The sequence below is a fragment of the Zootoca vivipara genome, chromosome 15 (assembly GCF_965207765.1).
Source record: "Zootoca vivipara chromosome 15, rZooViv2.hap1.1, whole genome shotgun sequence".
NCBI classification, from domain to species: Eukaryota; Metazoa; Chordata; class Lepidosauria; order Squamata; family Lacertidae; genus Zootoca; species Zootoca vivipara.
Genome location: NC_142598.1, coordinates 8,878,770 through 8,906,178, shown reverse-complemented (window position 1 = coordinate 8,906,178; position 27,409 = coordinate 8,878,770). Strand labels below are relative to the sequence as shown.

Here is a 27,409-nt window from a genome sequence, read left to right as displayed (position 1 = left end):
GTGTTAAACCAACCTACCGTATTGGCCCGAATATAAGCCGCACCCAGATATAAGTCGCACCTTTAAAATTCAAGGGGAAAAAAGAGAGACAATACCCGAATATAAGCCGCTTCCTTAAAATTCCTCAGGCACTCACACCCGTTCTGTTTTACCGTATGTCTATTTCAGCAGCGATATCGTAAAAGCCAGTATTTGTAAGGTCAAGAATTTAAGCCGCACTTTAACTTTTCACGGTCAGAATTTGGGGGGAAAGTGAGGCTTATATTCAGGCTAATACGGTAATTTTAGCACTTTGCAATGGACAACAGTAATGTGGGACACTTAATATATTTACAGCAGCTGGCAGAGGAGGGTTACTTAAAAAAGCAATGTGCCTGAAAGATTGGATTCTTACCTCAATGTTAATAAAAATATTCTCCAGGTCCTGTGGTTGCAGAAACAGCTGCAGAGGTTTCATGAAATGCTGGAAAGAACACAACCAGTAACAAGCACAATTCAAGGTGGAAAGATGCACATTGGCTGATGGGGTAATGAATACCAGTACTGGGGTGAAATTTCTGCATGTCCAGTTTAGTATTATACATGCTGTGAGCAGAGGAAGAAGCCACAGTGGGGAGGGATCCTTCTGAGGATCAGGCTTTGGGCCACGCTCCCCCTTCTTTGTTGCTATAAACAAAGGGTAGAACTAAGTACCGGTAATAAAGACACAGTGAGCGGCTGCCGCCAAAAACTTCAGGCCCATTTTAACGTCTCCCTCCAACTCCCATAATCATGGGTGCAACTCAGTTTGTGCCCTGACCAGGGCCGGATAGAAGTTTGTTGAGGCCCTAAGCTACTGAAGGTTTATATGTCCAGCCATTTGTCAACACCAAATTGTCACTGTTTTTTGTGTTGAATATATGCTGTATGGTAATTTATGGACCTAATAGGTATTTAAAGCCATTTGCACATGTTGCCATGGAACCAGTCCATGCAGAATGTAGGCACCCTATATATAGAAATGAGCAAACCAGTGATATTTTAGGGAGCCGGCTAGCAGGCGGGGCCCGTTACTTGCATCATAGGAGCCTACACAACACAAAACACTGTTGCTGGATGTAGGCTTTATTTTATTTGTTTTTTTATCTTATATTTTGGAAATGTACATCCAGTTTTTTCCCTTTAATTTTTTTGGGGCCCCCCAAGAGAGTGGGGCCCTAAGCTACAGCTTGTTTAGCTTATACATAAATCTGGCACTGGACTGGATGCCGTCTGGCTGTGTGAGTTTCTCTGGCCCTGCTCCACGTCACCCACAACCGCCGGCAGGAGCGAGGAAACTCGCAGCATGACGACATCGCCGGGTGAGTTGCAAAAAGCAAAAAAGAGGAAGACAACCAGACAGGGAGGTGCTGCTTCTGTGGCCTCGAATAAGGCCTGAATGTGGGGCAAAGAGAAATTTGGCCACCTGAACTGCTGTGAGAAAGGGGAAGTCGCATAAGTACCTGGTGGATAGATTCTAGTGTGCTTGTGTATTTCTCCTCTGTCTGTTGGATCTCCTGAAGGCAACATTTCCTCTTGTCCAGTTCAGTCATCCGCTGCTGCAAAACATACGACACAGTGGGGAACCATGTTATCAGATGAGTTGCTGTCGGTCAGTGGATTAAGCCTGGGCCCTGGACTTTGGTTCAAATGCATCACTCACTAGGCCGCCCTAATGATGTTAACTATGTTAATGGGCCAGGTGTTCCAGCATTAAAAAGAGAGGTTCACCTGGTGCCTTCATTATATACTTTTAGGCGCCAGGTAAAACATTCCTCTTCAACCAGACCTTAGGCTGATTAATATTCTACAGCCTTTTAAATATGTCTGTGGGAAGGGGGGGGTGTTATGAGAATTATAAAGTCTAAGATATAAAATAAATGTACCAAGCATAAATATATAAACCACATGTCTGAAACAGTACAGGGGAAAAAAGTCCTGAAACCATTTTGTCTCTCCCAAATTGACCTCAAATGTTTCTATACAATGAGGGAGGAAATGGGAAAAACCTCCCCATTTTCTCTTTGCTCACAAATCCTGCCTCAAGGGCACATTTAAGATATGAATAGGGCGACCCTGTGACCTGGACTCAGGAATTAAGTATTTATCATCACAAAATAATAGCCAGGCTATCCAGGTTGTTGTTGTTTAGTCGTTTAGTCATATCCGACTCTTCATGACCCCATGGACCAGAACACGCCAGGCACTCCTATCTTGCACTGCCTCCCGCAGTTTGGTCAAACTCATGTTCGTAGCTTCGAGAACACTGTCCAACCATCTCGTCCTCTGTCGTCCCCTTCTCCTAGTGCCCTCAATCTTTCCCAATATCAGGGTTTTTTCCAAGGATTCTTCTCTTCTCATGAGGTGGCCAAAGTATTGGAGCCTCAGCTTCACGATCTGTCCTTCCAGGGAGCACTCAGGGCTGATTTCCTTCAGAATGGATAGGTTTGATCTTATTGCAGTCCATGGGACTCTCAAGAGTCTCCTCCAGCACCATAATTCAAAAGCATCAATTCTTCGGCGATCAGCCTTCTTTATGGTCCAGCTCTCACTTCCATACATCACTACTGGGAAAACCATAGCTTTAACTATACGGACCTTTGTAGGCAAGGTGATGTATCTGCTTTTTAAGATGCTGTCTAGGTTTGTCATTGCTTTTCTCCCAAGAAGCAGGCGTCTTTTAATTTCGTGACTGCTGTCACCATCTGCAGTGATCAAGGAGCCCAAGAAAGTAAAATCTCTCACTGCCTCCATTTCTTCCCCTTCTATTTGCCAGGAGGTGATGGGACCAGTGGCCATGATCTTGGTTTTTTTGATGTTGAGCTTCAGACCATATTTTGCGCTCTCCTCTTTCACCCTCATTAAAAGGTTCTTTAATTCCTCCTCACTTTCTGCCATCAAGGTTGTGTAGAGAACGTACAATAGGACTCTATATGGGCGCTTGGGTACCCCATAAGGGAAAAGGAGCAGTTTTTTTTTCTTATAAAGAAAGGGATGAGAGGAAGTGGCAGATTAAAATAAGGCTTGCCTGTAGCAAGAATAAAGTTGGGACAGGCTGTGTATGTTAGGCTTTTTGGTGTTAGTTTCTGTCATACCCATTTCTGCGATTTCTCCTTGTTTTTATAACGGGGGGTTATTGTTTTGTTGTTTTGGTGTCAACTGCCCAGCAATTTTTTGATGATAAATTTAATAAATCAATAAGAAATCAATAAGACAGGAATAACACTGACTCGTTCGCTTTTATTTAATCTTTTTAAAATGCCTACTAGGGACTACTCTACAGGGCTGCTGTGAAGATGAACAAGTTGCAGGTGGTAAAGTGCTTCCTGTGTCTGATAGATAAATCTGATAGATAAATCAGCCTGAAAGCAGAGATGAGCACGGCACCCCATAGTCGAATTCGACTGGACTTAACTGTCCAGGGGTCCTTTACATTTTCTACCTACATAAATCAATGCAAAGTCTTTCTTTTGATGGACTGCACAATGACTTTCTTCTGATGGTGGGTTGAGCCGGCAGCAGTAATTGCGCCTTGCAAGGAAGGGATAGATCACCACTTCCTGGCTACTTACCGGGATGCCACTTGGCTCTGACCTCATCAGATCCTCGTAGATGTCATCTCCTTCTGCCTCCTCATTTTCCACACAATCATAGAGGTCATCATCTTCCTCCATGGTGTCACTGGTGGAAAGGGAGAGAGAAAGAACTTTAGCCCTCCCACCCCTGACACAAGAGAAGGTAGATTTTGTTGGAATGAGACCCATGTGGCTTCAGTTGCCATGGGTCATGGGAGTCCGCCTCATCGCTATCTAGACCGCCCTCAGTTACTTTCAAAGACCTGTATTCCTGAGAGAAGCTTATTGGCACAATGATGATCATTTTCCTATCAATACTTCTGCGCCTTTAGCAATCGTAGAAGCAGCAGGAATTCAGGAGGGGAAAGTTCTGCCAGCGTACAGTGATAGGAAAAAGATGCACTTGACCATTTTCTGATGTCATGCATTCTTTCAAGGCCCAGGGAAAAGCAGCAACGTTTGGCATGAATGATTTAGCCCTCCCCTCCCAGAATGGTCTTGCTCCTTACTCAATCTGATCCGATAAGCCACTGTATATATCATCATCAGCGATGCTGTCCTCTGTAGGGAACGGCCTGTAAAATAACAAAGATCAGAATGTAATATCCACAAGCTACTCAAGTAACTGCAACTATATACAGTCATACCTCGTTACGTATGCTTCAGGTTGCATACGACACGGGATACGTACGCGCTGAACCCGGAAGTAATGGAATGGGTTACTTCCGGTTTTTGCGATTCGCGCATGCGCAGACTCACCGAATGACGTCATGTGCATGCGCAGAAGCGCAGAATTGCGCGGGGAGCATGCGCAGATTCGGTGCTTCAGGGTAAGTACTGCTCTGGATACGTATGGGGCTCCGGAGTGAATCCCATTCGTATCCAGAGATACCATTGTACTGTATATACCTTTATACAGTATAGATATTGCATTTATAGTGGTAGTGGAGGGTGCTTATTTCAGATGCTGCAGCCCCCTTGCTTGGCAACTTCTTTCGGATGAACTTATCTGTCATCTACGGCCGACACATTGTGGGCAAAGTAAAAAGGTAAAGGTAAAGGACCCCTAACAGTTAAGTCCAGTCGCAAACGACTCTGGAGTTGCAGCCCTCATCTTGCTTTACTGGCCGAGGGAGCCGACGTTTGTCCACAGACAGTTTTTCCGGGTCATGTGGCCAGCATGATTAAGCCGTTTCTGGCAAAACCAGAGCAGTGCACGGAAATGCCGTTTACCTTCCCGCCGGAGCGGTACCTATTTATCTACTTGCACTTTGACGTGCTTTCGAACTGCTAGGTTGGCAGGAGCTGGGACCGAGCAACGGGAGCTCACCCCATCACGGGGATTTGAACCGCCGACCTTCTTTTGGATTAACTTATCTGTCATCTGGTCTCTGGCTACAGGGTGAGCAACTCCAAAAGTCTATATAAGGGCTTGCACACCATTGTTCTGGGTGCCTCCTGCCTCCTGCATGTGGTGAGTGAGCACCCTGTTGCAACAGTTCAATAAAGATCTAGCTGCCTTGCTTCTCAATATTCTCTGGTTGGCCTCTGTTATTTTCTCCTTCTGATAGGGAACCTACTTAAGGACTCTATATGGGCTCTGGGATACCCCATAAGGGAAAGAGAGCAGTTTTTTTTCTTATAAAGAAAGGGATGAGAGGAAGTGGCAGATTAAAATAATGCTTGCCTGTAACAAGAATAAAGTTGGGACAGGCTGTGTATGTTAGGCTTTTTGGTGTTAGTTTCTGTCATACCCATTTCTGCGATTTCAACTTGTTAAAATTTGTTGGTCATCTTTTTACTATATATTTTTAAAAAACAACCCTCCCATCTCTCCCCCATCTACCTCTTTCCCCCTTTTCTTCCCAATGTCTCAACAAATGAAACTGATTTGTAAAAATGTCATGAGAGACATTGCATAGATCTTTGTAAATCAAGAAAATATTTAATTAAAAAAGGAGAAGGGAGGAAAAAAACAACCTTTATTGTCCCTCCACCCCTGATTTACTGAAACTTCTGCCATTGTTAAAAACCACACTTTTCACCTCAATGTTCCTCCACACCTACTCAAACTTCTGCTGTTGTTCGAGATGGCATGGAAATTGGGGTGATCTGCGTGAAAGGGATTGTTGAGAAAAGCAGGAAGCACCCCCCCAATGTCTCAACAAATGAAACTGTTATGAGAGACATTGCGCATATTTCTGTAAATCAAGAAAATCTTTAATAAAAAACAAACAAAACAAAAAAAGCAAGGGCTTTCTGGGCCCCAAGACTAGCCAGAAAAAAAAGAAGCAGGAAGCAATTGTATGGGGTTGAAGAGGAAAGCCGGGGCATGAAAGGGCCTGAAGGGGATGGTGGCTTAAGCATTGGACTTGCTAGTTGCACTTTGTGGGAGGAGGAAGATGCAGGAGGATACCCTGGGGGTGGCTTCTGTGTGAAGGGGGGTTGCACAAAAGAAGGCATGGACACAGCGGTGTAGCTAGCCGCCTGGCTGCCCGGGGCGGCAAACCCGAAGGCACCCCGCCGGGGGGCGGGGTGTCCATTGCACGAATGTGTCACGCCTCATGACGCACGGCGCATGTGCGCACAGGAGGCATGCGACGCGGCAAACCCCGCAAGCAAGCCGCGGAGTGAGGCAGTCTCGCTTGCATCAGGGCTTCTCCTCGATGGCAGCGGCCGCATCGGCCGTCGGAGGTGGTCAGCCCCGTCCAGCCTGCTGCCCCTCGCCCAGCCTGCTGCCCGGGGCGGCGTGCTCCCGTCCCCCCCCATTACTATGCCACTGCATGGACATGTGGTACAGGTGAAAACAAGGGTGCAAAGCAGCACTGCAGAATACAAGAGAGAGAGAGAAGCGGCTTCCGAAACTAGGTTGGTAAGGTGACATGAGCTTTGCAGTTGCATGGGGTGGGAAGGAGAAACTCAGGGGGGTGTTAATGTGAGCAGGGATGGGAAGGGAGTAGTGTGAGCAAAGGCGCAGCCCCTAGTTATACAACAGTTTCACAAAATGCCACATCCGCGTGAGCCACGCATGAAAGCCATCTGCACTTACACAAACCCTTTGTTCTGAGCAACCTGCGTCCACGAAAGTATTGATAAGGTGTCAATCACCTGCAGTACGTGGAAGAAGAGGGAGAGAAAGAAAGAAAGAAAGAAAGAAAGAAAGAAAGAAAGAAAGAAAGAAAGAAAGAAAGAAAGAAAGAAAGAAAGGTGTGTGGTCAGCAACACTGGACTTAATCCATGGGTACTTGATTATTGACTTTAAAACATTTTTATTCCACCATGTTTTGTAGAGCCAAGGCAGCTTTTGTTGAAATGTAAAAAAAGCAGAGCCAATAATACAACATGCAGCAAAACAATAAAACCCGATGAATTAAGCAGAAATTCAAGTCTATCCCAGAGACAGCCCCTATCCCAGTCCCCAGTCTCCAGCCCCCAGCCAGGGCATGCAGAGCAAGTCAGTGGAGATGGGGGAAATAGCCCAAGATGAAGAGAGCTTTACTCAGTAGCCTGGGCTTAGCTGGTTGTCCAGTTTTAGATTTCTTTTTAGATGTACGTCTAAAGCCTTTACAACGTAGAAAATAACTAAAAAGAAGAACACAATCTAATTGTTAATTGCTGTAATGTATCACATTGTACTGTTAACATTATTTAGGTGACATCTTGCATAAACGCCGATGAAATTAGTCTATGTTTCCAGAATGCTTGCATATAAATTAAGCCTTTCCTGTTACCTCGACTATAATTACTTAAGGTACAATTGTTCCATTTTAACAGAAAGCATTCCGATAAGGCTACTTAGGAGATGTCATGCTTGCAGTATTTGGGGTGGGGTGGAAGGAAGAGCTACTTTAATGCCAGGGTTGCCATAGGTCCTCTCTTTCCAGGACATGTCCTCTTTTTCACGGTGAGATTCATCATAGAGATCCATAGGTAAAAGTAGAAGTTGGCAAATGTGTCCTCTTTGTTGCTCTTCAAAATATGGCAACCCTAATCCACATGCATATAAATACACTCAGAGACTATGAAGATGAGGGGCAATGCCTATTTCCTCCATTTCCAGACACCCCTCAAATAATAATTTCCAGAATAATAGCAAACTGTTCCCTGGGGAGAGGGATTGACTGTTAAACCACTTTGAGAACTGTATCTCTGTGGGGGGGAAATAAGGGTGTCTCCTAACAACACTCAGCACCCTTAACAAGCTACAGTTTCCAGGCGTCTTTGGGGGGGAAGCCATGACTTATTAAAATGGTTTGATACTTTAAAAAGCATGTTGGGCATCTGTTGTTTCCATGATTGTTATTGAGAACTGATGCAGCACAGTGACTCAGTGTGTGAGAAGGGAATTCCCCGCTTCAAATTTTACCTCTGACTCAGCCATGAATTCACTGGGCAAGCTACCAACCTCAGGTCCCAACACTATTGACAAGTCTTACAGGGCTGTTTAAAGAATTGCTGTGTGTGGAATGCTTAAAATGTTTAAGAAAATCCCTATATAAAGGGGCACAATCCAACCAAAATTAAGCACTTTTTAAGTACTGTTTGAGAAAGTTAAACACATACTTAATATACGGTAGATATTAAGAATGCTTGATTCTGGCTGGGTTGTATTGTTATCCCTATATTAGTTCATTATTTTGGTACTTCATGTATCTGTAATGGGTGCCCCCTCTTCAGAATCTATGGCTCTACAGCAGGCATCCCCAAACTGCGGCCCTCCAGATGTTTTGGCCTACAACTCCCATGATCCCTAGCTAACAGGACCAGTGGTCAGGGATGATGGGAATTGTAGTCCAAAACATCTGGAGGGCCGAAGTTCGGGGATGCCTGATCTACAGTGCCCCTTGCTCTTAAAAAGTTGGTGCAACCGTGGGGCTGAAATCCAGCTGTGACAAGGATTCTGGAAAAACTGCAAGAAAAGGGCCAGACTTGCAGCATGGGCGATCCAAGGAGTTGGCTAAGACAGTGGGCATCAAAAGAGATGATGTAAGCAGGGCACCTGAGTCTCAGTTGCCTGCTGTCGAACCCAGAACTGTTGAACCTTGCTGGCTTCTTTTACAGAAACTTCTTCCTCAGTCAAAAGCAATCAGGAAAAGGTTGAGAAGGAATCTGTTTTACCGGTAGGTCAGATTAGGCATGATGGGACTGCCAAATTTGTCTACTCACAGAACTGCCCCAGTCACATTTAAAACAGAAGGTAGGCTGGCTACAACAACCAGTGTGGTGCAGTGGTTAAAGTGCTAACAACAACAACTCATTATTTATACACCACCCATCTGGCTGGGTTTCCCCAACAACAACAACAACAACAACTCATTATTTATACACCACCCAAATGGCTGGGTTTCCCCAGCCACTCTGGGTGGCTCCCAACAAATAATAATAATAATAATAATAATAATAATAATAATAATAATAATATGGTAATGTGATAAAGCATCAAATGTTTAAAACTTCCCTAAACATCTGTTAAGACTAGAACGGGGGCATCCATGTTCAAACCCCTACGTGGCCATGTAGCTCCTTAGATGACTTTGGGCCTACCTCACAGGGCTATTGATAAACATGAGGCTGGGGCGGTCTATGTATGCCAGCCCAAGCTCATTGAAGGAGGAGACAATTTGGTTTTTTTCCCCCACTCAGAAAAATTCAGTTGGCCAGCAATCTGCAGATGCCATGCTAGTAGAGAAGTAAGACCCCTTCATACCCCATAGTAATTTCTTTTGTGTTTGACAGTTGTTGTTCTCTTATTTTACCAAAAAAAAGGTTTGTGTGGCTCAGGGATGCTGAACTCTCCCTTGCCTTGCTTCAGGCATTTTTCTCCCCACTCCCCTTCTCAATGTGTCCCTTTTAATGTTAAAATTAGACCTTTTCCTGCTTCCTTCATTTTGTACGTGAGCAGACCAAGTTTGGATTGAGTTCCAGGTGGAAGCTAGGGCTGGCTCAAGACATTTTGCGGCCTGAGGTGAAGGACAAAATGGCGTCCTCCTCCAGGGCACCATCTTGTCCACAGAAGCCAGCTGGGACTGGTAGTTGCCTCTTACTCCAATACTGGTGAAAGGACAATGTCTCCCAGTGCACTTGAGAGGGCCTCAAGCTACCCTGTTTCTCATATTTTAAGACATACCCATAAAATAAGCCATAGCAGGATTTTTAAGCATTCAAGGAATATAAGCCATACCCCGAAAATAAGACATAGTGATATGTCAGCAATGCCGGCCGCGGCAGGAGGAGAAGAAAAAAAATAGGACATCCCTTGAAAATAAGCCATAGTGTTTTTTTTTGAGGAAAAAATAAATATGAGACATGTCTTATAATATGAGAAACACGGTAGTGCAGCTGGTACAGGGCAGGCCAAGTGGCACTCAAGCTCTGGCTGCTCCCCCTACCTCAGCATCTGCCACCTGAAGCAGCTGCTTCCCTCTTTCTCATCGTAGGGGCGGCCCTGGCATAAGATAAGCTGCATTAGGACATCTAAATTGGATGACCATCATACCCCCACTACACTTCTCATTCTATGATCCTTCTACTCATTTCACCCAATCTTTCCATGCTTTTCTCTGCAGCCAGGCAAACACTTAGCTAAGAATGGAAACCTTGCGCCAGCATTTTAAAACAAACCTTTGGCTTAAAGGAAACCCTTTGCAGCAAGATTGCACGTGCTACAGGCTTCCTCCTCTAGAACATGCCCACTGCAACTCGCCTGCGTGGTTCGGCTGCTGTATTTCATATCCTGTTGTGGGCAAGCGCCTGCTTGCTTTCTGGCCTACTGAGCAGAGAGCGGGAGGTCAGGGAATGTTGTTTACATGCTGTCAGGCAGCTCCCAAAGCTTTGGTGTTCATACAGCAGCTCCCTCCATAGCTGCCAAGTTTTCCCTTTTCTCGCGAGGAAGCCTATTCAGCATAAGGGAAAATCCCTTAAAAAAAGGGATAACTTGGCAGCTATGGCTCCCTCCTTCAGAGGAAATGCTGCGCTCAGGGCGATTTTGCACTGAGGCTGGCTCAAGACATTTTGCTGCCCTGGAGATTGTGAAGCTGCTTAGAATGATAAAATGTGGGCAGCAGATACAGTAAATGAGAATATCTGCCTGCCTGGAAGGTCTGGTAGACACAACTGTAGGGAAGAATCAAGCAGTGGTTTAAACCACAAGTTCCTTCTTTCTTATGTATGCATGTTCCCTTTTTTTAAAAAGGTGCTTAAAACTCATTCCCGCAACACCTGGGTGATGCCACCTCCCACTTTCTCTTCTGGCCCCACCCTTGAGGCATTAGACAGAGCACCTGTCATCTTCTGCCCCTATAGGACATCCCTGCCTCAAGGTCAAAGCTTCAAGTGACGTCGAAACTCTAGTTCACCCAATGCAGATGTGACTGCTGGTGTTGTTGCAAACAAGGAAGCGGTCATGACCTCTGAACTTGGGCTTATTCTCAAAGAAAAAATGTTCCCTAATATAAATCACTTATGTGTTAGCCAAAACACAAAGTATGGCAAACGATCATTATTGATAAATACGGATAAATAGCATGTTTCCTTTATTTTGGCTGTTTCCTGCCAGTTGCACTCACTGAGCACTGCACACCAGCTCCTAAGTGATTTTTTACAGTTGGAAGTGGGCCTTGGCAGGGCCGGCTCTAGGGGTAGGCTGGGTGGCGTAGGGCGCCAGGGCGCCGGGTCGGCAGGGGGGCGCTGCACGGCGAAGCTGCGCGGAAACCATGCTGCGCGCTGCGCCCGCCCACCAGCCGCGGGAAGAAACGGAGCGGGGCGGGGGCGCCGGAGCGATCCATGCACCATGGCGCCAGGGCGCCCGAACCGGTTAAGATGGCCCTGAGCCTTGGCTTGGAAATGGGGGCATCTGCATTTTCTCAGGACTCCTGTACAATCAAGTGTTTTTAGTTGCATGGAATATTTTGGTGTTTTAAGAGGCATGGAATATTTTGGTGAAGAACCACAAAAAGAACATGAGTTTTGGGCAGCTTGCATATCCATAGTTTTTCTGTGCAAGCGTGTGATCTGTTTAGAGAGCATGCACATTTTATGTGTCACGTTACAGTTGATTTATATATTTACATGTATCAGTTTGCTAACCTGTATTGCACATGGAGACTATTGGCTGTTGTGGCTGTGATACTTATTTTACAAAGCTATATTTCTGAGTTGCATATTTTATGTATGAAACAGATTTGTGTCACATTCCGAGGCTACCTTGACACCTCTGATGACAATCACAAAGCGCCTGTGAAAACTGTATTTTTGTGAAGAAGGCAGGTGAAGCAATCTGACCTTTGCAAAATCCCTGACATCGAACAAGTCGAAGACCTCGAACAAGTCGCTCTTGCGCAGACCAAACTTCTCACAGCATGCAGCGAGGAAGGTTCGGATGTTCTTGAGGCACAGGAACTGGAAGGAGAGCACAGAGAAGGAACATAAGCTGAGAGTGAGACTCAGCAACACGACCACATGGCCCAACATGGTCCAAAACATGCAGCACATTCAGTTCTATCCCTGCCTTCTAGTTTTCCCTGGGTGTGGGCTTAAATACTCTTGGTGTAGCAGAGGATTCTGCAAGGTTATCTCTAACTCTAAGCAAAAGCTGCCAAGGGGTGGTGTGACCAACAGCAGATCTACCTGCTCTAAGGGATTCCCCCAGCCCTATTTTTATTCATATTCTTACTATTACATAACCAGTACCAACAGGTTTCCTTCTAGCATTTTGCATGTACATTAATCTGCTACATATTTCATAAAAATTATTTTATTCTATTTTGTTTTGTTTTAAACATCTTTATTGAAAGTTCAAAAAGTATATAATTATATGGGCACTAAACATGGCGATATGTAAATAAAAGAGAGAGAAAGAAAAAGAGAAACAGAACCTGTGTAGAAGGGAAAATAAAGGGGGGGACTGTATATTTTACAAGGTTGTTATTGTACTTCACCAGATCTTAACCTATTACAGTATTTGTAAGAATGGATTCCAAATATCACTGAATTTTTCCATGACAAGTCTGCGTTTACATGCAAGTCATTCATATGCTGCAAGTTTGTATAACTCTTCAATCCAATTGTAGCAGGGAGCCGCATACCGGTATTTCAAATTATAACCCAGAGACACAAAATTTAAAACAGGTGACAATTAACACTTGTGAATTCCTAGGTGGAGCCATGAAGCAAAATTTAGCAGAAGAGATGGGTTGCACTCATAGAGTCTGGCATGTTTTCACCAGTCCAGTGTAAAGCAGGAAGCAAAGTGTTTTTTGTTTTAATAATGATCTTGTGCATACAAGGAAGCTGGCCCCAGGCCCATTGGCAGACCAATTCTGCATTACAAAGGTGTCTGCAAATGAAACATGAAGGCTGGGAACATCAACCCTTGCAGACGACTGCAGCACCTGGAGACAGACAGCCAGGTCATGCACCCACAGCAGTGACCAGAGGAGGAATGACCGCTAGGAAGAACGCAGAGAGAAGAAATGCCATGTTGCAACTGCAGCAGCACAACCAGACGCCCCAGCTGCAACAAAACATGTCTCTCCTCTATCAGTCTCCACACTGATGCTGTAACTCTCCAATGGTTTGACTTCACTCCAAAAGGCACACTCCTCCGTTGCCTCCCAAGAAAGACGGATGCCAACAAGCGCATACATGAACTCAGAAAGTTGACTTGAAAGGAGCAAGCCCTGTTTGACTTGCACAATTGACTTCCCTATCCATTGTGGATGGGGACATACAACCGTGTTTCCCCGACATGTTTACTTCCTGCAAAAAAAAAGTGCTGAGTGGCACGGCTGGCTGGCATTGTTATGTGTTCATCACATTTTTCAACCACAGTGAGATGTCTCATCATCCCTTAAATATGGTCAGCTAGCAAAAAGACCCATAAAGGTCAGAGTGGAAAATTCCAGTCCTTTCACCAGCCACACTCGACACACCCCATGCAACCACTTGCTGCCCCTACTATACCAGCACAGAGACTTTGAGGTAACTCTGCTCCATGTACCTTCTGTGAAAGGGGAAGTGGCATCAGGGGTGGCAAGGAGCTGCAGAGTTCTTCCACACTTCCATCACTATGGCATCTACGGTAGAGTAAACATGGCCCTACCTCCTGTTTCCCCACACAGATTAGGAGGTAAAGTACATGTCTCTCCACACCCCCAAGCTATCCTTGCCCTCTTCTCCCTTCTTGAACCCAGATCCTGGGGGAATTTGTGGGCAGGGCAAAGTGGCTTTGGACACTTACGCCCCACTTTTTTAAAAAAAAAACAGAAGTAAAAACACAAGCAAATTATTATGAGTGATGAGTCTGCTGGATCAGAATCTGAACTGCTACCAAAGAACCAGATTACATTCCTTGTATGGGTTTAGTCCTTTCACAGCCTTTTCTTGGAGGGGGCATTTAATGCCTAGTATTTCAGAATTCTAATCTTGTGGGAGTATAGAAGAGATAAGAAGAGAAACTATGTGTCTCCCTGAACGATGGTGAATCTAGTTGTGAAGATCAAATTTTATCTTCAGGCTGCAGATAAATATCATTGCCGTGGGCCATTTCCTCCTCAGAGCAAGAGAACAGCACCAAGCCAAAATGGACAGCTCCCACTGGGCAAAGCAGATGTGGCATGAAACAGGTGCCAACGAAACCATGCGCAACAGCTCCCATTACAGTCATACCTCGGTTTAAGTACACTTCGGTTTGAGTACTTTCAGTTTAAGTACTCCACGGACCCACCTGGAACGGATTATTCCATTTTCCATTACTTTCAATGGGAAAGTTCGCTTCAGGTTAAGGACGCTTCAGATTAAGTATGGACTTTCAGAACCAATTACACTCATACTTCGGGTTAAGTACGCTTCAGGTTGAGTACTCCGTGGACCCATCTGGAACAGATTAATCCACTTTCCATTACTTTCAATGGGAAAGTGCGCTTCAGGTTAAGTACGCTTCAGTTTAAGTACTCCGCGGACCGTCTGGAACGGATTAATCCACTTTCCATTACTTTCAATGGGAAAGTTCGCTTCAGGTTAAGTACGCTTCAGGTTAAGTACAGACTTCCGGAACCAATTGTGTACTTAAACTGAGGTACCACTGTACTTAGAATGCAGCGCAAGACGGAGGGGAGCATCTCACAGGGCACCGCTGAAATTTGAGACCCCAAGATCTGCCATTGAAGCATTGCTTTTGTGCTGTAAGGACTGACATTTGTTCTGATTCAGCTTGCAGAAAGTGCGGGGACGCTGGCACACATGCCACACAGATGAAAATATTGACCAGCCATCCAGATCTTTCACAAAGGTTCGTGTTTTTTGTTTTGTTTTTGCAGTAGAAGAATTTTAGAACTGTAGAGTTGGAGGGGACGCCAGGAGTCATCTAGTTCAACCCCCTATAAGGCAAGAATCACAACTCAGGCACCCCCTGCATCCCTGACAGATGGTCATCCAACTTGTTTAAAAACTTCCAATGAAGGGGAGACCGCCATCTCCTGAGGGAATCCGTTCCACTGCCAAACAGCTCTCACCACCAGAAAGTTCTTCCGGATATTTAGTCTGAGTGCTCTTCCACACTTTCCCCGTGATTTCTAAGCACAGGTCCAAAAGGCATTTCATTTTCCCTGCCGCGTCCCCCAAGAAAACCTGCTGTTTACTGCTGAATCGGAACAACTTTCAATCCTTGCAAAGGAAGAGCAATGCTTCAGCGGCTGATCTTAGGGCCCCAAATTTCAGCAGCGCCCTGTGCGACACCAAAATCCAGCTCCCCTCTGCCTTGCGCTGCATTCTAAATAATAGTTGTGGCATCCCTGCCAGTACCCCCGAGACTCTGTGCCCAGCAGTAGCGTAGCCAATGGGTGGCGGGGAGGGTGGGGTGTCCTGGGTGGTGCTTATTTTGGGGGCAGCGCTCTGGAGCACAAAGTGACACCCAATTCCAGATGCCCCGGTATGCCGCTCCCAAAATCAGCGCAGCCCAGGGCTCGGCTCCTGGCCCGCTGGGCTGCTGCATCCCCCCCCCCACTGCCTTCCCCTCGGCGCCCTCCAGCAACACTCAGGAGGGCGCCTGCGAATGACCGCAGAGCACCAGAAATGGTGCCCAGTGTGACTGAACTGGTCGTGCTCCCCTAAATCTGCCTCTGAATGCTTAAAGCCACCCTTTAGGGAGCAGCCCTGCTGATTAAGCTGTAGTTAAAGGTGTAGTTAAAGACCCAGGTGGCGCTGTGGTTAAACCACTGAGCCTAGGGCTTGCTGATCAGAAGGTCGGCGGTTCGAATCCCTGTGACAGGGTGAGCTCCCGTTGCTTGGTCCCAGCTCCTGCCAACCTAGCAGTTTGAAAGCACGTCAAAAATGCAAGTAGATAAATAGGAACCGCTACAGCGGGAAGGTAAACGGCGTTTCCATGTGCTGCTCTGGTTTGCCAGAAGCGGCTTTGTCATGCTGGCCACATGACCTGGAAGCTATACGCCGGCTCCCTCGGCCAATAATGCGAGATGAGTGTGCAACCCCAGAGTCGGTCACGACTGGACCTAATGGTCAGGGGTCCCTTTACCTTTTTAAAGGCACTAGAGCAGGCCAAGATGGAGTCTTCTGGTTACTGTAGAGCTATCATAGAATCACAGAGTTGGAAGAGACCGCAATGTTCATAGAGTCCAACTCCCTGCAATGCATGGAATCTTTTGCGCAATGTGGGGCTCAAACCCATGACCCTGAGATTAAGAGTCTCATGCTCTACCAAGTGAGCTATCGAAGCAAGGGGTCGGTTGGCAACTCTAGCTGGAACTTAACGTTGAAGCAAAGAGGCCTGGGGATCTCGACCAATGGAAAACTACGAAACCACTAAATTGTTATCTAGGTACAAAGCAAAGGCCATTTGGAGGACAAAATATGAAGAGCGGGATATTCAGTAGAGAACAATAGGTACTCATAAAATTAGGCAGGCCCTCATTGAAGACATCTGCAATATGGTCTCGTTTTGATCATCTGTGGCCACCCTGAGGTATTCGAACTGGAACAGGTGCAAAGGAGAGGAACTAAAATAACTACCCAAATAGAGAACTTACAACAAGAAGTGGAACACACAGGGTCTGTTTAGAAGATGAGGCTGCAGTCCCTTACCAGGAAGTAAGGTGCATTGAACTTAGTGTGTATGTGCAAAGCACAACAGACCACAGAAGTGCACATTCTACAAATAAATTTGAGGCAGATGGCTGAGGTTTATGTTGAAGATAGAGAGGGCCCAAGAGCCTGTATTTCAAGAGCTGTGGTGTTATGCCCCAGGATCCTTTGCAAAGCTGCAGGAGATGCTTGGACGCAGCTCTTGGCTCGCACTCCAGCTGAGTGTTTTTCTGATTCAGTCTCTTTAACCACATCCCCTTGGCAACAGCTGTGAATACCTCCGCTTTCAGATTGATAAAAAAAATTAGAACCAGAATCAAACTCCCAGCTGAAGTCTAGAGGGTTTCTTCTAACAGTTTACAATAAAAAACCGAGCAGTGATGAAAGCCTTGAGGCACACCATAGGCCGGACACCACTGGTGTCCACATTTTCATGATCTGAGATCTAAACCTGCATCTGAAAAGTCTGACTTGCTCTTGGCCTGCCCCCTCAGATTCCTGCCAAATTTTGTATGCAATCCAATTTTAAAAAATCATTTGTGTGCTGAAAACTTCCAGGAGGAGGCAACAAGATCAAGAGAGTTGTGTTTCTCTTTTTTGTCTCTTGGTAAAGATTGCTTATCAGCACTTCTAAAGGAGTCTCTGTCCCCAAAAAAAGGAAAGTGAAAGGGATCGGGAAAAGATGCCTTTCTGAAATGTCTGTACTATCACAACACTAGAGGTGTGGTCCAGTACTTAACGGACTTAAGAAGGGCACAAACCCACATCACAGGTTTGCACATAGGGTTGCCAGACTCAATAGAGGACAGGACTTCTGTGCCTTTAATTGCCCTGCTCTCTTTTGAGTCTGGAAACCTTAAAGAGAAACCAGCAGACCCTTTGTTTAATTTCCGAGCAAAGGGTCTGCTGGTTTCTCTTTAAGGTTTCCAGACTCAAAAGAGAGCAGGGCAATTAAAGGCACAGAAGTCCTGTCCTCTATTGAGTCTGGCAACCATATTTGCACAGGCATGCAATACACCTGACCACAGTATCCTTCTGGAGTGGCTTTGAGAGTTGAGAGTGAGACGTATTGCAGTGGCTCCACTCCTACTTATAGCGTCACTACCAGAGAGTAGCATTAGAGCAGCAGTTCCCAATTGGTGTTCCCAGTGGGTCTGTGGCACTATAGAGATATCAATGTTTTCAAAAGTAGGGGGTCCGTAGCTTGGCTTTTGAAAAACTGGAGACCCACAGTACTTACGGTAGCTAATTGGAAACCACTGCACTAGGGGATTTTTGCTTGACTCCATCTGTGTCTTGGGACCTTCTGCAAGCAAAGCATGAGCTCTATCGCCGCATCATGTGCTACTAATTATGATGTTTCCAAAAAAGGCCTAATCTGAACTCATTTACACAGCGATGGCAATCTGCTCTTCCTCAATGCTCAAAATTATCTTCCCTCTCAAGGCTTCCTCTCCATCTACAGTATCACAATCTGCCCCGTTGCTAAGACACACATAGCTTTAGTTTTGGTTTTTTAAAAAAATCTCTGATTGCTCCTTCTCTCCTAGAGCAGCCACACCAACTACCTTATAAACCCAGTTGTTGATTGGTTTCCCTCTAATTAATACCCGGTCCCATTCAACAATAGTAGCAACAGTTGGGTGTGTATGCTCGTTCACAGGTTTGTGACCTGTCAAAGCATTTGGAATACCCTGTACACTGAAGTCCATCTAAATTGTTCTAATAGTCAGGCCCTCCCCTCAAGATTCATGGCTCCCTTGACACCCTCTCAAAGTGGGGGTGGGACGTCCTCAGATGTTTCTGGACATCCCATCACCTCTGACCCCACTGGCCATGCTGCCTACAGCTAATGGGACTTGGGGTTCAACAACATCTTCAGGGTCACAGCCTAGGTTACCTAGTTCCAAAGGTTATTCCAAAAGAAGGATACAGTGATTCAGAGGTGTTTTAGAGACCACTATCCTCTTCCCCGTACTACTTTTCATCAGAACTTTGCCACAGCTACTTCACCATCCAAAACAAAAAATAAATCAATAAAATCCTTCTCTCCCACCCCACACAATTCAGCACAATTCACACCCCACTCTTAACATTTCACATTTTTCTTTTCTTCCTTGCATCCTCAGAGAACAGGCTTCCGAGGGATGGTCCTTCCACGTATAATATTTCCTTGGAAAAGATGTGCTATACAGACTGAAAGGGGTTCTGCCACATCGTTCTGTCTAGTAATGACTCTGTGGTTCTCCCAAGGAAATCTTGTCACCTGAAATGGGTGTGCCGCAACTTGTCCACCCCGCAGGATGGCCACTTGTGCTTCAGCCCAAAAAGGGACACAGATTAGCATGCGCTAATTTATCAGGATAGATGCAAATACAGAAATAACCATCAAAATTTAAATCACAATACATCTGTCCGCAGTGGGGAAGCGTTATCTTTCAGTCACACTTGGACCAGGCAGCCGTTCTAACAGAGAACAAAGGACTGCCCTCTGCAAAACAGGCCACCCTGCCATTACAGGAATCCTTGCAGTGCCGCCACATAGGATGCATTCAGATCACAGATGGCCATGCACATCCCAACCATCTGTCCTTGGCCAACATTGCAAGGGATCAGAAGCACACACCTGATCAGTACCTCCAAAATATAGCCACTACTTAGAAAACACTGGGTTGCTTGTTCCGTCAGACTGGCCCTTCCTTCGTAGAAATGTAAGTAAGTAAAACTTTATTTATTTGCGTGGCCTACAGGCCATTGCAACAAAGGATTCATATTACCTAACCTGGTAAAAAGGAAAGAAAAAAGAAAAATGCTATATATAACAATAAAATGTGCTGTCTCGGGATTCAGCATAACACAATTAAAATGAAACAGATGAGATCTTAATTATATGTTCACACAGGAGGCAAGGGCGTACCCACCGCGGGGCAGGGGGGGGCCGCTGCCCTACTCTAGAGGCAGGGCCGGTTGGGCAGCTGCGGGCAAGAGTGGCGCTGCCGGCGGGGCTGGTGGGCAGAGGCGGAGGACAGCCCAGCGGAGCGCGAGTTCGGCGCCCGCAGCAGTCTCTTGTGCCCGAGCCGTGCGGCGCCTGAGGCACCCGCCGGAGTCCACCACAGCCGCGCTGTGTGGGAGGGGGCAAGGGCTGACGCTCCCGACGTTCGGGAGACCTTTGCGCACGCGCAAAGCGGGGCGCATGCGCACAGCGCGGCTGTGGACTCCGGCGGCTGCCGTGCAGGGCGCATGCGCACAGCGCAGCTGTGCTCAAAGGTCTCCCGAACGTCGGGAGTCGTTCGGCGCCTGCCAGACCGCTGCAGCAACGGAGCCTCGGATAGCTTCGCGGAGGCCGGGGCTTCGCTCCAGACCTCCGCGGAGGCCCCGATCCAAGCCTGCTTCCCTTCTCTCCCCCCCCCCCACCCCCGGACTTCCCTCTTCTCCTCTAGGCGGCCGCTGGTTTTCTCCCCTTCGCCGCCGTCGCTTCAGGTTCACGTCCGCCTCCCCCCCCCTAATTTGAAAATCCTTTTTCCCATCAATCCTCTCCCCTGATTCCACAAGTTAAACATGGGGATTACCAGTATTTCTTAGGAAATAATATCATCTGTTGAACATCATGTGTGATCATTCCTTTCTACAAAAAAAGTTTGAGAATCCTTTTTAAGATTATGCTGTAAGTAGCCTATGTTAGGCAATCCTCTACATGTCTACTCAGAAGTAAGTGTGCCAAATTCAGTGGGCTGTAAATTGCTGTAGGTAAATTGCTGTAGAATTGGAATATTACCATAGATAGTAATGTGTTCTGTTTCTTTTTTATGCTACCAATCTGTTTTCTCCTTCATAATTTATATTTCCAGCTGTAATCTTAGTAAAATTTAATTTGGAAACTGGGGGTTGATTATATATATTTAACAACTCAGGGCTCATCCTATGGGCCAGACTACACTGTCATACTACATGCTTTGGTAGGAGTTGGGGTGAGGAAGTGGAAAACAGGCTGAAAACTTGCTCTATGGTGATTGAGTTAGCTAGTAGTAGCTCCCTATTCAAAATTAACCTACAGTTCTTTAAGTTTTTCTTGCTCAAGTGGTAGGGTGAATTGAGTGGTGGCATATATATGTTATATATATGCATGTGCGTGTGCACACATTCCCTTAGGCTTTTTAAAGACTTTTTATGTATAATCCATTTTTAATGTGTACCTTCAAAAAGTGATAGTGACCCAGAACCAACAATTTATTTCCATCTCATTCAAACATAAGTTGGAACTTAACTTTTGAGCAAGCACGTAAAGAGAGTATATTCTGGATACTGAAAAGGTTTTTTTAATGTATTTAAATGTTTTCTACTCATCTTAAACATTTGAGATTTGAATTACAGTAAAAAAGGCAAAAATAAAATAATAGGACAACTTAAAAAATACTCAAGACCATCGAAGGAAAATATCAACCAAAGGGATAACACATTCTTAGTTGATGTAGAATCATAGAGTTGGAAGAGACCACAAGGGCCATCCAGTCCAACCCCCTGCCAAGCAGGAAACACCATCAAAGCATTCTTGACATATGGCTGTCAAGCCTCCGCTTAAAAACATCCAAAGAAGGAGACTCCACCACACTCCTTGGCAGCAAATTCCACTGCCGAACAGCTCTTACTGTCTTTTTTTTTTAAATAAATTTTTATTCAATTTCCAATTTATCCAATTAAAATAATAAAAAAAACATTCTTTTATACACAACATTATAAATTTTCATCTAACATTTTGCTCTGCCGAGCTACGACTTCCCCCCCTCCCTTCATGCGGGTTTCTTGTTAACTACATTTTTGCAGTTCCTTTTTGACTGTTTGGTCAATTCGTAGGATTTATTTCAATCCTGCAAGTGTTTTTAAAGATCTACAATTTTTCTCCATATATTCCACATATTTACTCCAGTCTTTTTGAAACCTTGTCTCCCCCTGGTCGCGGATCTTGCAAGTCATCCTTGCGAGTTCAGCATAATCCATCATTTTAATCTGCCACTCCTCAATCGTTGGAATTTCTTGTAATTTCCATTTTTGGGCTAACAAAGTCCTAGCCGCGGTTGTCGCATACATAAACAATACTTGATCTTCTTTTCTAATCTCTCCTCCCATTATTCCTAATAAAAATACTTCAGGTTTTTTTGGGAAAGTATATCTGAACATCTTTTTCAGCTCATTATATAACATCTCCCAAAATCTTTTTACCTTATCGCATGTCCACCACATATGATAAAATTCACCATCTCTCTCTTTACATTTCCAGCAAGTTTTGTCACTCATTCTATACATTTTGGCTAATTTAACTGGTGTTAAATACCATCTATACATCATCTTATACCAGGGGCGTACCCAGGATCAAAACTAGGGGGGGGCAAGGGGTGGGCCCAAGGCATGGGAGGGGAGGGGCAAGGGGAGGGGCCAAGGCACAGGAGGGGAGGTGCCACAAAGTGGGGACGTGGGTGGGGCTACAGAGCCCAGGTGAAACTGACTCCAGTCTAATAACACCAAAAGGGGGGAAATCCAGGGAAATAATAAGGAGGATCAGAGAAAGGTCAGGACAAGCAGCTATAAAAAGGGACATTCTCAATGAGCCTGCTGAGGACCAGCTGTGGTTACGCAAGAGCAAGGACAAGGCATATCCCATACTACGCACATGGGCACTCATATTATGAATGAACAGCATCCTTTGACAGCCTGGCACCTTCCACGTGCTTTGGACCACAACTGCGCTGCCAGAGGCAGATGGGAGTTGTAGTCCAAAGCACACGGAGGGGAATCAGCTTAGCAAAGAAATAAATTAAAGTTTGCCTGCTTTTGCCTTATCCCATCTTTTGCCTTATCCCATTCTGGGCTGCATCAATAGGAGTATAGCATCTAGATCAAGGGAAGTAATAGTACCACTGTATTCTGCCCTGGTCAGACCTCACCTGGAGTACTGTGATTCTATGATTATATGAAAAGTATTGAGGGAATGGAGGAGGGGGGGCAAACTGCAAGTTTTAATATTGTTCCATGCCACCCCAATATCCACAACAGTGAGATTCCAGGGGCCCAGGCACTTACCCAGGGTTCATATTTCCACAGTGGAGATAGCGGTGTCTTTATGATGTATTGCTTATTTACACATATTTATAAGCTGAGCCTACAATACAGGCGCTACATAATTATACTTTGTCCATAATAATTTTCACACAACCATCTTAAGAAATCAATCTATGCCTAGGTAAGCCTGTATAGGATAGCAGCCTGAAGCACAGAAACTATCTACAGCCGCTCCTTTCACTTGAACCCCTCACAGAAATCCTGTAGAGCTGGCCTGAAAGGGACCCCCAGGGTCATCTAGTCCAACCCCCCCCCCGGTAATGCAGGAATCCTGCCCACAGCAAGACCGACCCCTTTCATACGTCCGGATTCCTGTAAGCCTAGCAAGCTGAATACACCAAGGTCCGGACTCTTCTGCCCTGCGAAATGCAACCCAATTGTCTGAATGGTGGACAATGTCAGCAAAACAAATAGGCAAGTTTGAAGACATGGCAAACAGTGGCAAAGTTCATTATGAGAAGGAGATGGAAAGTTATATCCCTCCTAAAGGAGAGAAGAAGAAGTAAAAGGACTCCAATTCCCCCAAAAGTCCACCACCTGCTTTCTTCCTGTTTTGTTCTGAGCATTGCCCAAAGATAAAAAGCGACTGTTAGGGCAAAATTCTGGGTGCGAGAATGCTCAGCTACCCAGCTCATCAGGCAAGGGCCTGTGGTCGTTGCAGAGTATAAAAGGAAGGAGTCCAGCCACGATCCGGAGCAAACAGCAAGGTTTATTACTGCGCAGCAGGTTCAATGCCAGACTGAACACCATGAACAGGGCTGCAAGAACTTTTAAAAGTTCCCACCACCATCCCATAATGTACATCGAAAGCATCATACATACATCACTTGTGACAGGGTAAAACGTCAGAAAAGGGGAAGGGGCAAGGGGCATTAGCATACAGGTAAACAGGAGGTAAACAGGATTAACATATGGTAACAATGCACGATGTCCCAGAACATTGTTAAGCAAGTACCAGTAAGTATCTGGGAGGGGATCCTTGAGTACCTGGCCGGGGGGGGGGGGGGCAATGGGTCCAGGTGTGAGTATTGCCTCTGGCTTCGGAGGGTTGGGAATGGCAGGAGATGGTACCTGAATGGATTATGGATATGCAGAGGAGCACCACCCTGGCTACCTGACCTCTTGCTTAAAGGATTATGGCTGTTCCCTGCATCCCTGAGAGCCCTTGGCCAGAGTAGCAAAAGGGGGTTTCATTTAGAAATAAAGATACACTGTATTCATTCATAAAGAAATATGGTTACATAGAGTCTCAGGCAACAGAGAAAGGGTAGGAAAGGGAGCCTTTATTACACAGGGCTTGATCTTGAGGGGGTTCGTGTTGGTGTGATACTAGAGTGGTGTTGTAGGATCAAATGGGGTCCCCTTGAGGGCATTTGTGCCAATCTTGATTCCCAAATGAAGCCTCGTTTGGGTGCCCCCCCCATAAAATTCCCTAACAGTGACCACCCAGGTTTTTCTATTGGTGAGACAGCAAAGAAACTAAAAACCGTAATACATAACAACATAAAAAATATCTGTTGGCAATGCCAACATACCATCGCTTCCAATGAAGCTACATGCAGACTCTTTATAGCAGGGGTGGCCAACTTCCAAGAGTTAAAAACTGGCAGTGATTGATCTACCCCCTTTTGGGGGTTCAGGTTGAGGTTGTTGAGCTTTTTTTTAGGAAGGAAAGCCATCCATGTTTTAGCGGGTTCAGGTCAAAGTTTAGCTTTATTTAGGAAGGAAAGCCCTGTTTTGGGGGCTTCAGGGCAAAGATGTAGAGCTTTTTTTAGGGGAGCCAAAGTTGCTGAGCTTCTTTGGGGGGAGCCAGTGATCTACCACAGACGTCCAGTGATCTATTAGTAGATCATGATCTACCTGTTGGACATGCCTGCTTTATAGCAATAAAGGGGTGCTGGCCCTTTAAGGCTGAAAGAGAAAACTGAGACATCCATGCCCACCCTTTCTAACACACATCTTTTAAGATCACATCACACAGTGGCTGCCCAAACAGCTTGGATGATAAAAGACACAAAGAAGGGAGGACAATTGGGAAAGATATAACACCATTGCATTCCCATGCCTTCCAAGCCTCCTTATGCAAAACCACCCAGTTAAAACGGAACTCCTTTCACACCTCATTATCGCTGGAGGTTTCATTAAACTGATAAAGATCCCCCCTCCCCAAGGACAAGAGTAAAAGCTGTGGTGCCGACCATTTGCTACCTGAAACAAGGAAACAAATTGTATCTTAAATACTGGCACAGGAGCTTTGGAAGGCTCGCCCCGTCCAGCCTCCTCTCTTTGCGCGCGCGCGAGAGAGAGACTTCAATCCTTCAGCAGCCAGCTTCAAGTTCTCTCTCTCTCTCTCTCTCTCTCTCTCTCTCTCTCTCTCTCTCTCTCTCTCTCTCTCTCTCTCTCTCTCTCTCTCTCTTCCCCCCTCCCTCCCACCGCGATCCCTGGGAGGAACATCAGAGTGAGTGTGGTGTTTTACGTACAGTGTTTTAATCCACACCCCAGCTCTTCCAATTCTGGTTCTCCATTCCCCCCTCCTTGTTTGCTCTAGTAAGAGCAGCAGCAGAATGAGCTGAACGAGCGAAGGCTGTGGGGAGGCAGCCCGGGCGAGCTCCAGCAGGAGAGTGTTGCGCTCTCTCCCCTCCTCTCCCTCGCTGCGTCCTTTTGCTTCTAGAGAGGGGAAGCTGCCAGCTGGCTTCTAGAGTAGGGCAGCTGCCCTAACTTGCCCCATGGTGGGTACGCCCTTGTCTTATACACATTTTCTTTCAAAGCAGTACATGCTGTAAATCTCAACGTTTGAGTCCATAATTTCAACCACGCGTCATAATCAATATTATGCCCAAAATCTTTTGCCCACTTGATCATCACTTCTTTTGTCAACTCATCCTTCGTATACCATTCTAATAACAAATTATACATTTTTGACAGAAGCTTTGTTTTGCCTTCTAGCACTTCTATTTGGAATTTGGACCTTTTGTCCTCAAATCCTATTTTCCTGTCTTCCCTAAGAACATCATTTATTTGATGGTATTGTATCCATCCTGTTAAAACTCCTTTAATTTCTTCATAGGGTTTAAGTCTCCATCCTTTGTCAGTCCTTATCAAGATTTCCTCTTAAGTGGCCCACCTCCCCTCCATATTTACTTTCTTCACTGTTAATACCTCTGTTGGTGAAACCCACCATGGTTTTTTGGTCTCTAACAGCATTTTATTTCTTTCCCACACCTCGTACAGAGATCTTCTTATCACATGATTGGTAAACCCAGTATGAGACTTCTTTTTGTCATAGCATAAATATGCATGCCACCCAAATCTATTATTAAAACCTTCCAAATCTAGCAGGTCAGTATTCTTCAACGTTATCCACTCTTTAATCCAACACATACAAGACGCTTCATAATAAAGTCTTAAATCTGGCAGGGAGAAACCACCTCTTTCTTTTCTGTCTACCAAGATTTTATGTTTTATTCTAGGTTTTTTCCCCTGCCAGAGAAATCTTGACAAAATCTTTTGCCATTCTTGAAATTGTCTTGTACCCTTCACCACAGGTATAGTTTGAAATAAGAATAACATTTTAGGTAGGATATTCATCTTAATTGCTGCTATTCTTCCTAAGAATGACATGTTCATATTGGTCCACCTTTCCAGGTCTTTCTTTATTTCTCTCCATACTGGTTCATAATTGTCACTATATAAATTAATGTTCTTTGCTGTCATCCATATTCCAAGGTATTTTACTTTTTTTGCCACATCAAAACCATATTTTAGATGTAGCTCTTGCTTTTCCTCTTTCGTCATATTCATTGCCATAACCTTTGTTTTCTGTCTATTTAGTTTAAATCCTGCTAATTGTCCAAATTTCTCAATTTCTTCTATAGCCGCTGCAACACTTTCATTAGGATTTTCTAATGTTAAGACCAAATCGTCCGCGAAGGCTTTCACTTTGAATTGCTTTGCACCTACTTTAATTCCTCTAATAGTTGAAAGATCTCTTAATCTATTCAATAGTACTTCCAGGACCATGATGAATAATAAAGGGGATAAAGGACACCCCTGTCTAGTTCCTTTTGTGATGTCAAAATATTCTGTTAATGTGTTATTAATTATCAGTCTTGCTTTTTGTTCTGAATATATTGCCTCAATCCCATTCAAAAAAGAATCTTTGCCAACCATCGATTCTAGATTCTTCTTCATAAACTGCCAAGATATATTGTCAAATGCTTTCTCTGCATCCACAAACATTAATACTGCTGGCTTATCTATCTTGGTTTCCAGATATTCTATTACATCTATTATATGTCTGACGTTGTCCTTTAACTGTCTACCAGGAAGAAAACCAGCTTGATCCTTATGTATCATTTCATTCAAAACTTCTTTCAATCTCTTGGACATAATGTCTGCAAAAAGCTTATAATCGTTGTTCAATAAAGAAATTGGTCTATAATTTCTGACTTCTAAGCCATCCGCTCCTGGTTTTGGAATCAATGTAATATACGCTTCCTTCCATGTATTTGGGATCTTTCCTCCTGCAAGGATATCATTCATCACTTCTTCTAAAATCGGTATCAACTGTCCGTTTAAAACTTTATAATATTTCGCTGATAATCCAT

The 27,409-nt window shown here is 45.0% G+C and overlaps 1 protein-coding gene and 1 long non-coding RNA gene across 5 annotated transcripts in view; one reads left to right on the top strand and one right to left on the bottom strand.

The window, feature by feature from the left end:
* The window catches only part of VAV1 (vav guanine nucleotide exchange factor 1), an 80,910-nt gene that overhangs the window by 35,647 nt on the left and 17,854 nt on the right, over positions 1 to 27,409 (bottom strand). For all 4 annotated transcript variants that reach the window (XM_088658548.1, XM_035141111.3, XM_035141112.3 and 1 more), the window contains exons 2-7: positions 11,874 to 11,990; positions 6,643 to 6,701; positions 4,103 to 4,168; positions 3,591 to 3,699; positions 1,482 to 1,577; positions 395 to 463 (exon numbers count right to left, since the gene is read on the bottom strand). In XM_088658548.1, coding sequence (XP_088514674.1) covers positions 395 to 463; positions 1,482 to 1,577; positions 3,591 to 3,699; positions 4,103 to 4,168; positions 6,643 to 6,701; positions 11,874 to 11,990 — 516 coding nt within the window. The remainder of the gene's footprint in view (positions 1 to 394; positions 464 to 1,481; positions 1,578 to 3,590; positions 3,700 to 4,102; positions 4,169 to 6,642; positions 6,702 to 11,873; positions 11,991 to 27,409) is intronic.
* Positions 6,180 to 12,460, top strand: LOC148683363 (uncharacterized). The gene is made up of 2 exons (XR_015947235.1): positions 6,180 to 6,461; positions 11,772 to 12,460. It is a non-coding gene; the product is annotated as an uncharacterized LOC148683363 (long non-coding RNA).